The sequence below is a fragment of the Ictalurus punctatus genome, chromosome 18 (genome assembly GCF_001660625.3).
Source record: "Ictalurus punctatus breed USDA103 chromosome 18, Coco_2.0, whole genome shotgun sequence".
Taxonomy (NCBI): Eukaryota; Metazoa; Chordata; class Actinopteri; order Siluriformes; family Ictaluridae; genus Ictalurus; species Ictalurus punctatus.
In genome coordinates, this window is record NC_030433.2 from 772501 (window position 1) to 786136 (window position 13636).

The following is a 13636-nucleotide window of genomic DNA, read 5'->3' on the forward strand; positions in this document are numbered from 1 at the left end:
ATCTTAAAAGTTCTCATTTGGAAAGGAGTCCCTCGTGGATGAGTGCGTTCTTCATGCGTCAATCGTTCGTTCTGACTGGAGTGGAAAGGAAAATGTATATGTGAACCTTCAAGTTGATTCTAAAGCATTAGGTTTTGAAACTGGACGTTTTCACTGGATGGTGTGTGTGGATTTATGGAGAAGATGAACAGAGGATTGTTTGGGTTCTACTCTGGATCACAGGGTGTTGTGCGTAAGGTGCTGGTTTCTGCAGAGAATTTGCAGTTCACGTTGAGCTCAGACTTCAGCCTTGAAGAGCGCACACTCCGCTGCCATCATGGAGGCTGTCTGGAGGCAAAAACCACGGGGTATCAAATCTCGATACATTTGTTTACTTTCAGGCTACTTTGTGATTGTTTAATTCAAAGCTTTTCACACAGGGTAGTGACACATGAAGGTTGATTTTTATTGGAATGTAATTCTGATTCTAGTACTGTTATTGGTTCTACTTGCTGATTGTTTCTTTAGGATTTTGTTAGAAAACAAAGCAATTCAATAACAATAGAATTAGCATTGCTTTATTATTTATTATAACAAAACACGATGACATTAGGCAGAATGATGCAGTCATTGCTTACTTAACTTGGGAACCACACTTGACTTATTATTTATTAATTTTTTTAAGAACAGTTTCAGTTGATTTGTCATCATTTAGCATTCAGTCCTGGTTAAAATACGTCATGTGGGACTAGCTTATACAGAATGCATCCTATAGTCTTAAGTAGCCTATTGTTAACAAAAAAAAGCTGTCATGGCCTTCTCACCCCATGCATTATCTGTTCAAAATATAGTCTCTCCCTACAACATTTCAGTGGTTGACTTATTTCTGAAAATTTAGTATTGTTAATGCGTTCACATGATTTCACCTCGGCACACTCCAATCAGCAACCGAGCAGGAAGTCTGCTGTGACTGAGAATTGGTGCTCTTACAATCTCCCCTGCTAAAGTTTTGGCCAGGTTTGAAGGCAGCATTGCATTTGTCCTCCTCAGTGTAAGCAAACCCAAACTTTTTTTTTTTTTTTTTTTTTTTTTTTTTTTTTTTTTTTTTTTTTCTTCTCTTCTCTGGCCTGGAGTTCAACTACAGTTTAGACCAGGATTGTCCAACGTGACCTGTGGGTCAAGACTGGTATAAGGTTCATCTAACTCACCAAATTGAAATTGTCTTGTGGAATGTACTTGAATTGAGAAAATTCAAAAACGGAGTCTCGGTTGTTCCACTAGGTGGCAGTATGGACTTCATTGCATTGGTGAGCTGAAAATTTGTTATTGTAACCATGTCTCTTCACAACTATGGAGTTACAGATTAGATTAACTGCAGACTGACCCACTGTAGTGTTTGATTTATTTATTTTATTTGTAAGTTTAAGCATTTCGTAGGAATCTTGGAATTTTTAAAAAATTCCATCATCTAATAATTAAGTTATTTTGCTTAATACTTCTTAGAATCCCTTTCCAGCTCTAAACGGCATCTTGCACTCATGAACGTACTGATGGTGCTCCTCCTTCTTTTGCAGTCGCACAGTTTCTCACGGTGTCATGTACGTTGTCAAATGTCATCCGAGTACGCCTTGAAGGAGCCTGCTTTTTTTGGACTTGCATGTAGCAATCAGACACGCACAAAGGGGGTGATCACGTTCTCATTTTTTTCTGTCTGAATTGATTGTTCACTTGAGCAGCAGCCTGCACGCTGAGATTAGTTGGCTCTTTATTTATTTATTTATTTATTTATTAGATTAAAAAAAAAAATATGGCTGTGTGTGTTGAGTGGTTTGACTGTTTCTAACTTCTACAATCCTGCAGCATGCAGTCTGCTCGATTAAATCCAAGACTGAAGCGAATCGGTTGTGTCTGATGAATCAGAGTTGGGTAAATCGGTGTGAAATGAATCCGTCTATGAATAGAAGTGTGTGAGTTTTTGTGTCAGAATGGGTTTCAGTGAAAATTGAATGAAGGTGAATTGAATCTCGTAGGAATGAGGACCTAAAGGAGATGCTGGAGAGCACCAAGGAGTCTCACAAACTGGAGGCCATGAAGAGGGTGGTGGGGGTAAGTGCGTTTCTTTTGTCTGCAGTTGAGGGTATGTGAGAAATAATTGTGCGTGGTGGAAATTGACGGTATGTATGTTTTTATATGTGATTGGAGTGTTTGTTTCTGTGTGTATGTTAGTAAGAAACCTTGGTGGTAAACCCACAGCCTAAGTGCCTAATAAACCTTAGTCGTTTATTTAAATGGCAACAAGCTATAATCAATTTACAGTTGTTAATTTACCACACATTCTACAACAGACTAGGCAGATTACATGCTGGAGTTCCTTATTGCTGGTTTTTCCAGACTTGTGCATCTGTGTGTATAAAGACTAGAGGTGTAAATCGTACGTTTCATGGCAATATGATCTAATATCGATTATTGTAGCCAGCGATTTGATATTTTCTGATACCTCAATGACTGCCCTGATGTGAATTCGATCGATTCAGGGGCCTGCTGTCGATATTAATTTCACACAATCAGTAACACATTTCTATTAGTTCACAGATGCAACCAAAATATATTTGGGGAAAAAAATTTTCCACTCTGAAATATTCACCCCGTGATGAGCTTAAACTTTGACGCACGTCACGTCCGGGAGGTGGCTAGAGTTAGAGCGTCCTAAGTGAAGGTCCATCTCAGGGCTGGAGTGGGAGCCGTTTTCAGGCCTTTATTACTGACCTGATTCAACAAGATAACTAAATGACACACTGGGTATTGTCTTCTGCTACAAAATGTCCAGTTGTAACATTATGAGAATTTTGGTTTGCATTCAAACAAATATGAAATATTTCAGTAAGAAATGCACTTTTTTTTGGCAGCTACATCACGTCATGGGATTTGACAATGGTTTGTTCATATCTCCACGGTACGCACGTGCCCTGAAGATGGCATACGACTCTGAATTTGAACAAATAATTTGCGACCACAAATTTTTAAATTAGATCATATCCATTACTCACAGCGTGCGATGATGTGTGTGTGTGTGTGTGGGGGTGTGTGTGTGCTCTCATGATCATCCATTCAGCGATGAAATGTTTAGGAATCACTTCACTCGACGTGAGGTGTATCATACCGAAACTGTGGCGTTTTTAAACATATCCTCTTTGTTCTTCTTTTCTAAATTGTTCAGTACTATACCATTGTGTCAAACGCAACCCTTTAGTTACGACTCATGAATGTCCGTTTTATCCACGTATAGTTTAGGTTGGTAATGAATACAAACTTAATGCGGTGACCTTTTGACGTAGAAATAAAAGAGGGCATTTTTTGCACTCGCATTTCATTTAACACTGGTGATCAGACACAAGGCAGTTTTTTCTGGCAAGAAAAGACACGTAAGTTGAGGAATAGTTGAGAAAGTACATGCTAATTTTTTAAGGCATTCATTGCGCTATTCATCACAAAAAGCTGAACAGCATTGTATTACATTGTGTTGTGTTGATGTGCTGTTTTAAGGCTGCATGAGGAAGCACAGTGGTTCACTGAAGCACACGTCTGTTTTAAACTAGTTAATCTGGGCAGACTGAAAAAGTCGACCTCCCCCGGAAGTCACTGTATAATCCGCACACTGATTACACCTCCTAATAAAGACTTTTACCCCCCCCTTTTTTTTCTCCTTTCAGCTGATAGCGAAGGGGAAAAATGCATCAGAGCTGTTCCCTGCTGTGGTGAAAAATGTTGCGAGCAAGAACCTTGAGGTAAGAGCAGCAAAACCTTCATGAAATGTCTTGAAATATCGCCGCAGCTGACGCAGTGTGCCCTGTTTCTTAATGAAGAAAACAGCCCCACAGTCTGATTTAAAAAAATGATGATAATTCCGTTTATGTTCAGATATTTCTTAAAGAGCACAGATAATTTGTGAAATGAGTCAAATATATCGTATTTAGAGTGTGTGGGTGTATCTCTCCTGTAGCTGAAGAAGCTGGTTTACGTGTACTTGGTCAGGTATGCAGAGGAACAGCAGGATCTTGCCCTCCTGTCAATCAGCACCTTTCAGCGTGCTCTCAAGGTAAATCTCACTCACTTTTATTCCCAGCATGCTTTGAGACTAAGCGTGGAAGCAGTCTTGCTTTTCAGATCAGTTGAATTTGCGATTTTGTTGCCTAAAGTACGTGTGCACGCGTGTGCTTGTAGGATCCAAACCAGCTGATCAGGGCCAGTGCTCTACGGGTTCTCTCCAGCATTCGCGTGCCGATCATTGTGCCCATTATGATGTTGGCCATCAAAGAGGCTGCTTCTGACCTTTCACCTTATGTCAGGAAAACGGCTGCTCATGCCATACAGAAACTGTACAGGTACACACAAACACACACACACACGTGCATATCCCTTTTAGTGATGTGTATCTGCAGGCCATCGATGTAAAGCGTCTGCTTGGTTAAAAATAAACCTGCAGTATTAGGTGACTTTCGCTAGTTATGATGCAACAGAAAAAACAATTTAAAGTCGGTTTAGCTGTGTTCACTGTCCTGTGTCATAATATTCTCTATTATAAATACTCTCAGATCTGGTCAGCTATAGATTTCTAAGAACACCAATAATTGTACATCAGGACAAGAATAATGAGCGGGCAGAAACCTCTGTAATGGGGTCGTGTTGCACCTTTTCCCACTCTATTTAGCGAATCTTTACTGAATCTTTACTCTGTAACTGATGTCTGTCTTTTAAGGAGTTTCTCTTGATCCCTTTTGCTCTCATACCTTTCACAGTCTGGATCCTGATCAGAAGGAGCCCCTGATTGAAGTGATCGAGAAGCTCCTAAGAGACAAAAGCACGGTCGGTCTGATGCATCACCTTCCTTCAGTCACTTGAAACAAATAAAAAGTGCTTTAAAATAATCGTTCAGTGCATCTTTCATGCTGGCACAATTGAGGTGGCAAAAGCTATTATTAAATGCTTTGTTTTGTCTTGAGGCATGTACCGTGCAAGACATTTTACTCTGCTGGCCTGAGTTTTATTTTGAACGATAAAGCAAAAGCTTTTATATTTGCTTGACAAATTTAAGTTTATTGTACAATATGCAAAGAATCATACAGGCGATAAAATTGAATGTAAAACGATTTTGTAAAAGCAATGGAATGAACAGAGCAGAATCTGTTGTTTATAGGAATATGCAGGTGGAGATGTGAATAATTCATCACAGACATTAAAATTTTCTCTTTTTTAAAAAAAAAAAACCCCAGCCGGCTCATCCACATAAACCCTTCTGAGAAAAGCATTGTTGGTATGGCAAGGACAAAAATATATTATTTAGGGACACAGGCCTAAAATATGCTACACTGCCCACCATTCATCTTTTTTGTACCGTTCTGTCGAACGGTGACTAGGAGCTAATAACTGAGAGACCACCATCATGCAAGATGTATTATATTTTATGAAAACCACTGTTTATTGTATTAAGTAAGAACTGGAATTAGAACCGGAGTTAAAGTGCAACAAGAAGGTGTATTATTCTAAACATTTTTTTTATTTTTTATTTGAGTACAATTAAGATGTTTCAAATTTTAGAGACTTACATTTCTCAAGTCCAAACTACAGAGAATATTTCTCTGTTAATATGATGTTCTCTGTGGATAATCTCTGTTTGTCTGTGATATCCATCGTGGTGCAGAGTGTAACAGCTGTCTGTAGGAATACATTTTTATGATTGTATGCTTGCGTAGTTGAACGTGAACTCTTGGTTATCTCTGTGTGTGCGTGTTGTAGTTGGTGGCAGGGAGTGTGGTGATGGCATTTGAAGAAGTGTGTCCCGAACGGATTGATCTGATCCATAAGAACTACCGGAAGCTGTGCAACCTTCTGATTGATGTGGAGGAATGGGGGCAGGTGGTGATCGTCAACATGCTCACCCGCTACGCCCGTACCCAGTTCATCAGCCCATGGCGAGAGGTGCCACTGTTAAATTCAAATACTATGATAATTGCGTTTACTTTTTATACTGCTACATGCGTCATTATGGTGGTGCGTTTCACTGTTTGCATCGCACCACTCGTCTGTGTTCACTACATAACTGATTCTTGCAAGTCTAAAATCTAGCAATAGATTGTCAGTGAAACCATTACTGCACTTACTACGAGCTGTCAGTCAGGCCGTCATTCCTTTTGAAATCTGGAACTGCAGAAATCATTTCTGATTAAAAATAAGAGTGTTGCGCTGCCTGTGTGAACACGGTCTTATTTAGATGACGGCAGTATAAAACGCAATGCACATTTCTTGTCATGTTTGCCATCGTCATATCTCTCGTAATTTATGTTTTGCCGTTACATCTGCACACATCTGTAGGACGGTGTATTTGATGAAAACTGTGAAAATGCATTCTACGATTCGGATGAAGAGAAGAAAGACGACGTGACGCAGACAAAGCCATACATGATGGATCCAGATCATAGATTACTGCTACGCAATATCAAACCTTTACTGCAGAGCAGAAATACTGCTGTGAGTACACACACACACACACACACACACACACACACACACACACACATTAAAAACAGAGCACTTTCAATATTTATCTGCCAGGTTTCAGTCAAAAACAACAAAAACTCCTCGGTTTGAATAATATCGTTCAACACAAGTTTGTTCGTTATTGAACGAGCATTTACCAGTGCCATCTTGAGAGGTACAGTAACGACTTCATCAGGGATTCTGTGAGGAACTGTACTCTCTCAAAAACTCTGCTCGCTGGTGGGAAAATGGTCTCCACATGACGGAGACCGGACACTAGACGGTAGAGTACACACTGCATAGTGTAAGTGTATAGTACGTCATTTGGGCCACAACTTTAATATTTACTCTCCGATGCGTGTTTTCGGAACAGAAGTAACGTGGTGAGTAAATGCGTCCCGTGCTGCGCGCAGACCGACTCCTCCATAATAAGATTCGTCGACAACGATTTCCACAATAGATTATCATCAATTAGTTGTTGCAGCTCTAGTTGTGAGTGTTAGTCCTGTAGCATGACTTGATAGTCACTTGGGAAACAAATTGGCTTTTTGGCATGAGTATCAATTCTGTACAAGCGATCATATATAGTATATTGTGAATTTTGATTATATAGACCATATTGAAATTCCAGTTTTGATTTGCGTAAATCTTGATTTACATTTTACTCACCAATGAGAAATTGCAGAAAGAAACGCATCAGGATTGATGGGGTCTGTGTAAATGTGTTTGAGTTAGTGTTGTCTGAAACATTTGATAAAATTGAAGAGTATATGGTATGTGAGACAACTTTTAAATATATATATATATATATATATATATATATATATATATATAACTAGAAAAAATCTCTCTCTCACACACACTGTCTCAGGTGGTAATGGCTGTGGCACAGCTGTATTGGCACTTGGCCCCTAAGCATGAACTGAACATCATCACAAAATCTCTGGTGCGACTGCTAAGAAGCCACAGGTAGAGAGACACGCACACACTCGCATGTAACTTTTCCAAATATTTCTGTCTCTCATATATATGTATATATAATTTTTTTTTTTTTCTCTTTCAGAGAGGTTCAGTATATAGTTCTGCAAAATATCGCCACCATGTCCATTCAGAAAAAGGTACAGCATTTACATTTTATTTAAATATCGCTTGTAATAAACGATTTAAAAATAATAATAATTCGATGCATTTGCATGTTCAATATTGTCTGTCGGGCCCATTTGTGGTGTTGATCGTGTAGAAATGTGTGCTTTAAATACACACACATCCAAATGAGAATATGAATGCTTGTGTGTGTTCTGAGTGCGCGCATCATTTGCACGTGCAGTTGGTTTAAAAATTGGAATGTATTTCTCAATTGTGGAGGGTTTGTGTGTTTTAGGGCATGTTTGAGCCATTCTTGAAGAGTTTTTATGTAAGATCGACAGATGCTACACACATCAAAACCCTGAAGGTAATTGTGCAACTTTCACCCTCAGTACTTCTACCTGTCTGAGAATGAACGTTCGCTGACTCTGATGTTGTTTTTCTTCATCGTTATCGTTGATTGTGTTTTGATAGCTGGAAATCCTAACTAACTTGGCCAATGAAGCCAACATCTCCACCATACTCCGCGAGTTCCAGGTAACATTATTCTTTCTTTAGGAAGTTAAAATTATAATGACCTGGTGACAGTTCATACATACGAGCAGTTGTACAAGCTGATGATCCGTTAATAACCCGCCTGAGCGCGTAATCGGTAAACCTATAAACGCTTCATGTGCTACAGAATAAAACCACTTAATAGAGTAAAGTGACTGAGGCCAAGCCAAATTAGATTTCTATCTGGTGAAAAGTGAATGAACCATAAAATTTATTGAACTCAATTCCAGACTGAATATTTGTACGTTCTGTGTGTTTTTGCATTACAATGCTTTCTGAGTGGCAAGGGCCCCCGAAAACGGTAAGCGTGAGAAGCATACAGGTAACAGAATGTTATAGGAGACAAATAATACTTTTCACTTCCCTATGTGCAAGGGCAGTTGGAGGACGTTGTGCTCAGACTTGCGTCATTTAAAACACAGTTGACGTTTGAGCGATTGAGTTCTTGTAGCATGTTGAGCTGCCGCTATGAATTTGGGTCAGATGCAGATGCTTTCAGCTTTCCCTTGTGTATTGCTGTGTGCTGTTGCTATGTAGGATATCAGACCTGTTTAACCAAGAATTAAGTAAAACAAATGTAAGGTTTTGGAAGGGCCCAGCCAAAGTCCAGACCTAAATCCAATCAAATATCTGTGATGTGATCTGAAGAGGGCTGTGCACAGTTGATAGCCTGCCAATTTGACAGTGTTTGAATGCTTTTGCAAGAAAGAATGGAAAAATATTGCTACGTCAAGATGTCCCAAGCTGATTGACTTACGCAAAAAGATTGAATGCTGTGATACAATCCAAAGATACTTCAACTAAATATTAGTTTAGAGATGGACACATTTATGCAACCAGGTTATTGTAGTGTTTTGTTTTTTTTTTAACTCTTTTAAATATAGATTTTTTTCCCCCCTAACCCACAATGCACAGCTCAGGGCAGCACGAAACCACTCTTGAATACATGCCTGAGAAATTGAAGTCAGTTTACCAACAGAGGAACTAAAACAATACTAACATCAACAAAACCAGGCAGATTGTACACTAAAAATCAGAAGTCTATCTAAAGATCCAGCATCTTTAAAAACAAAAAGAACTCAGACTGCGTAGTGATATAGATCAACATTGCTAGTGTGGACATCACATATGATGAGACCAACGTGTGTGTGTGTGTGTGTGTGTGTGTGTGTGTGTGTGTGTGTGTGTGCGCAGACGTATGTTAAGAGTCAGGACAAAGAGTTTGCTGCCACTACTATCCAGGCGATTGGAAGATGCGCGACCAACATCTCTGAGATCACAGATGCATGTCTCAATGGCCTTGTGCTATTGCTTTCCAGCCAAAATGGTAAACACACGCACACAAAACAAGACACCTATTTCTCATGTATATAGACAAGCACGTGCAATAAGTTACAATATTAAGGTAATTTGAGCAAAATATTTGTAATAACTTATTTAAATGAAATGTGTCCAGTATTATAGGCTCCAAAGCATTCCTCGTGTACTGCTCCGTTTGGGTTGAAAACTTTCTAAAGTTTCCGTTGTATTCGGAGAATATTTAATAAATGTATTAATACCTTGACATCCTGCAGTGCACGCACTCCGCAGTCCTGCAGCAGGAGAGTAACACGTTGGATTGCATAAGAAACGCACGCCCCAAAATCTCACACTTTCTTAGTTCATATAGATTTGTATATAATTCACTGCATTGCCACTGTGTATATATACACTTTAATATGACACTAAATGCACTACATTAGAACATGGTTATTTATTTAGTTTTTTTACATTTAATAGCTAACTTAGCTACTTAATCTATCCGCCATGTCACTCAGCACACCGACATGATTAACCAGAGTAGATTGCTTTTAAAAAAAGTAGTTTACTTTTTGACTGCGGTCATGTTGGTTTCCACTTTGTGAGGGCCCCCCCCCCCCCCCCCCTCTTTCTTCTTTTTTTTCTTTGTTCTTTCCCCTCTTCAGCATTGCTGATCAGTGGTGCAGTCTTCCTGGTCAGGTTACCATTGCCATGGGAATCAGAGGAAAGTCTAGTATTTGAATCTCCACAGTTGACCGACCTTGCAGTCCACCAGTCATAGCTTAGAAATAATCCCTCTTTTTGTGACAAGTTTAAAAAAGGATCAGAAGACCTTACTGGGTAGTGATGGAGTAAGATAGCGCTAGATTGACGAGTGGATCGGTCAGCAGCATCAGAGTTAGTCTCTGTACCAGTCTGTGCTTTCTGTTTGCCAGACAGTCCTCACCCTTGCCATAACATCACCTATGGTCATGAGCTATGGATAGGGTTAGGGTTAGTACAGACAGTGGAAATGAGGTTCCTCCGCAGGGTTGCTAGGAGCTGGATGATCTGGCAGAGCTTTGGAGTAAAGCAGCTGGTCCTCCAAATTTGTAGTTGAGGTGGTTTGGGCACCTTTCAAGGATGCGCATTGGTTGGCTTCCGGATGGAAAGACTTAAAGGAAAAACAGTTCAGTTTCACAGCCTCAAGGGTACTTTGGTTTGTCTTTCAGAGACTGTTGTAGCAGAGAGTGTGGTGGTCATTAAGAAGCTGCTTCAGACACAGCCCTTACAGCATAGCGACATCATCAAACACATGGCTGCGCTGTTTGACAGCATTACGGTGGGTCGTACGCACGCTTCAAAAAAACACACACACACACAAAAGCTAAGCTGTGATTAGTAATACAAAATATTAACACCGATTCTTGCAGTTTAATGCAATTAATCTTTAGATTTCTGTGATTCTTGCTGAAATCTGGAGTTAGTATAAAGTATAAAGTGTTAGTATAAACAGTATAAAGTGGCAGCTTGATCAGTTTTGCGTAATTCTTTCATGAAGAAAGGGATGAAAATTGCTACAGAGAGAAATCAATTCCATGTTATCGTTACTAGATGAATGCTGTACAACAAATCGCAGTATAAATGTTGTCTCTATCATGGCTTCAACTTAAAAGGATGCCATTAAATGATTCCGTCACAGCAGATTTGTTTTACTAGGTAAACTGAAGCAGGGAGCTTTTTTAGCACGACAATGTTGATATAGTTTCTCTCCCCAGTGTGGTATTAGAAGTGCTTTCTCAAATGGGGTATTGAGTGTGTTTGAAGTGGAACTTCAAGCACATACTTCAGCTCTGATTCTGCTGAATTCTACTAAGTAAACTACCTGTATTTTGGGTTTGAAAAATTTTTTCCCTGTCATTCTGAGCCAAGAGACCGAGCTAAAGAGCACGCAGCCCCTGAAAATGTTTTTTTTTTATGGTGTTACCTGTATTGGTGTAGTATAGAATTATTGCTGTAACCACTAAATGGTAATCTAAATAGTTTTGTCATGTGTGGTATATTAACACAATTATCAGATTGGAATGAAAATGTACAGTACATCGAGTTCAAGCTCGAATATTAAATACAATCATGTGGCTTTTCGTTCCGGGCATCGGGTCAGAGTTAAAAGGCACATTAAAGATTTGGTGGTGTGGTAGATCTAGTATGAGTATATTGTTGTACCACTAGTATCTTTTAATGTGTCTTTTCATTCTGACCTGATGGTCAAAATATAAATGCACGTGATTGTAGTTAATATTCAAGCTTGTATCATCTTCTGTCTTGTTTATATATTTGCATGTTTGTGTTTAGGTGCCCATGGCAAGGGCAAGTATTCTGTGGCTCACTGGGGAATATTGTGAGCACGTGCCAAAAATCTCTCCCGACCTTCTGAGGAAAGTGGCCAAGAGCTTTACCAGTGAAGAGGACATTGTTAAAATTCAAGCAGTCAACCTCGCGGCCAAACTGTACCTCACCAACTCCAAACAGGTAACGCGCGTCGTAAAATCCAAACCTTAATTCAGTTCCTCTTCAGTTATACAGTGCTGAATATTTCTGAAGCCTGCTGATCCACAGGACATACTTTATTCTAAGGATACGTTTTCTTTGCAAACAAAAGCATTAATGGGGGAAAAAGAAACGCGTGTATGAAGGAATATTCACATGGCCAGAACACACACATTTGGTAGAAAGATAACATTCATATGCATTTGAAAAGAAGAGAATAGGAGTTTGAGCAAGGTTACAGTCAGATACACCGAACGTGATGGTGAATTAACGTCATTCAGTGAGAGTGTGTGTTTTTGGCATGCATATTTTTCACGTCATTAAGTTATCATCTTTAAATGTAAATGTCTTACCATATCAATTCATTTCTCTCGGTGTGTTGGGAAAGTAGTGTTGAGGCGAGTCAGATCATCATAATGAAAGGAAAAACATGTATGCACATACTTTCGAATGTAAATATTTTTTGAAAGCCGTGCAGTAGTAAATTTGACATCTTTAGGAGAACTAAATGTATTGACATTTCTTGATCTCTCTTGTGTAATGAAATAAAGAGGAAAAAAGTCTTAAAATTATTCACATGTATTTATTTACTTATTACTGATGAGGACGTGTAGTTCTTCAAATGTTTTCTCTCTAACTCTAGACCAAGCTTTTGGTACAGTACATTCTAAACCTGGGGAAGTACGATCAGAACTATGACATCAGAGATCGTACTCGGTTTATCCGGCAGCTGATCGTTCCAAACGAGAGAAGTGGGGCTTTGAACAAATACGCACGGCGCATTCTGCTGGCACCCAAACCCGCCCCAGTGCTGCAGTCTGCTTTTAAAGGTACACGCTTCTTGGTCTCTCTCATTCTCTTCATCAGTAGGTCTTCTTTTTTGCGTAAAGAAAATTCTGTAATATTCAGTAAACTTTTGAACAGGATGGTCAGTGTTAATTATTTTGTAGCTTACACTGTCTAGCATAGTGTTTGTGTAGGGTACCACAAACTGTTAAAAAAATAAAAAATTAAAAAAAAAAAAAATTTCAAAGGGTGCTGTGACTGAAAAAAGGTTGGGAAATGCTGGTCAAAATACTCTATTCTGATTGGTCAATAGCACCACCTAGCGGTCTAATGCCTTTTTGAGCTCTTCTCTTATGGTGTGCACATCGCAAATGCCCGTGTTATTTTTGTTCGCCTGATACGGAGTGCGTTTGGGATGTGCTCTTGTTTATGTGCATAGCTCATATAGTTTTTATTTATTTATTTTTTAATGGCGTGGTCTCGGGTGTTGGAACAGATTTGTGAACCGGCAGAAACCTCCTAATTTAAAAAAAAAATAAAAAATTACAATAAAATGTAGAATTTTTGGTTTGAAGTGCAGTCATTGCAGCGTATTCAGGTAAGGGCTTTGTGAAGGACACTACAGTACTTCCACTTTGCTGTATTTAACACATTTTGTTACAACCTTGCTATGCTTAGGGTCACTGTCCTGCTGAAAGACCCAGTTTCCCTTTCAAGGGGTGATGTCTTGAGGTGTTGCTTCAGTATTTTAGATAAAGGGGTGTCTTCCTTGCATGACAGCCTTTCAGGCCATGGTGATTTAATTCTCCTTTATCGATGGATGTATATACTCTGATATCTGACGGTACCTTCGGTTGTTTGGGAATGA

General features: G+C 39.2%; 1 protein-coding gene across 2 annotated transcripts in view; it reads left to right on the plus strand.

Annotated features, from left to right (window-relative positions):
* The window catches only part of ap3b1a (adaptor related protein complex 3 subunit beta 1a), a 34996-nt gene that overhangs the window by 2933 nt on the left and 18427 nt on the right, over window positions 1-13636 (plus strand). The window contains exons 1-16 of one of the 2 annotated variants that reach the window (XM_017492631.3): window positions 1-347; window positions 2010-2085; window positions 3690-3764; window positions 3980-4075; window positions 4201-4361; window positions 4776-4842; window positions 5773-5955; window positions 6349-6504; window positions 7385-7482; window positions 7577-7631; window positions 7895-7966; window positions 8074-8136; window positions 9349-9481; window positions 10665-10774; window positions 11788-11964; window positions 12626-12812. The exon at window positions 1-347 is cut by the window's left edge and continues 344 nt beyond it. In XM_017492631.3, the coding sequence (XP_017348120.1) occupies window positions 175-347; window positions 2010-2085; window positions 3690-3764; window positions 3980-4075; window positions 4201-4361; window positions 4776-4842; window positions 5773-5955; window positions 6349-6504; window positions 7385-7482; window positions 7577-7631; window positions 7895-7966; window positions 8074-8136; window positions 9349-9481; window positions 10665-10774; window positions 11788-11964; window positions 12626-12812 (1882 nt within the window). In that variant the 5' untranslated portion in view covers window positions 1-174. The remainder of the gene's footprint in view (window positions 348-2009; window positions 2086-3689; window positions 3765-3979; window positions 4076-4200; window positions 4362-4775; window positions 4843-5772; window positions 5956-6348; window positions 6505-7384; window positions 7483-7576; window positions 7632-7894; window positions 7967-8073; window positions 8137-9348; window positions 9482-10664; window positions 10775-11787; window positions 11965-12625; window positions 12813-13636) is intronic. The other variant, XM_017492634.3, reaches the window with a different exon arrangement.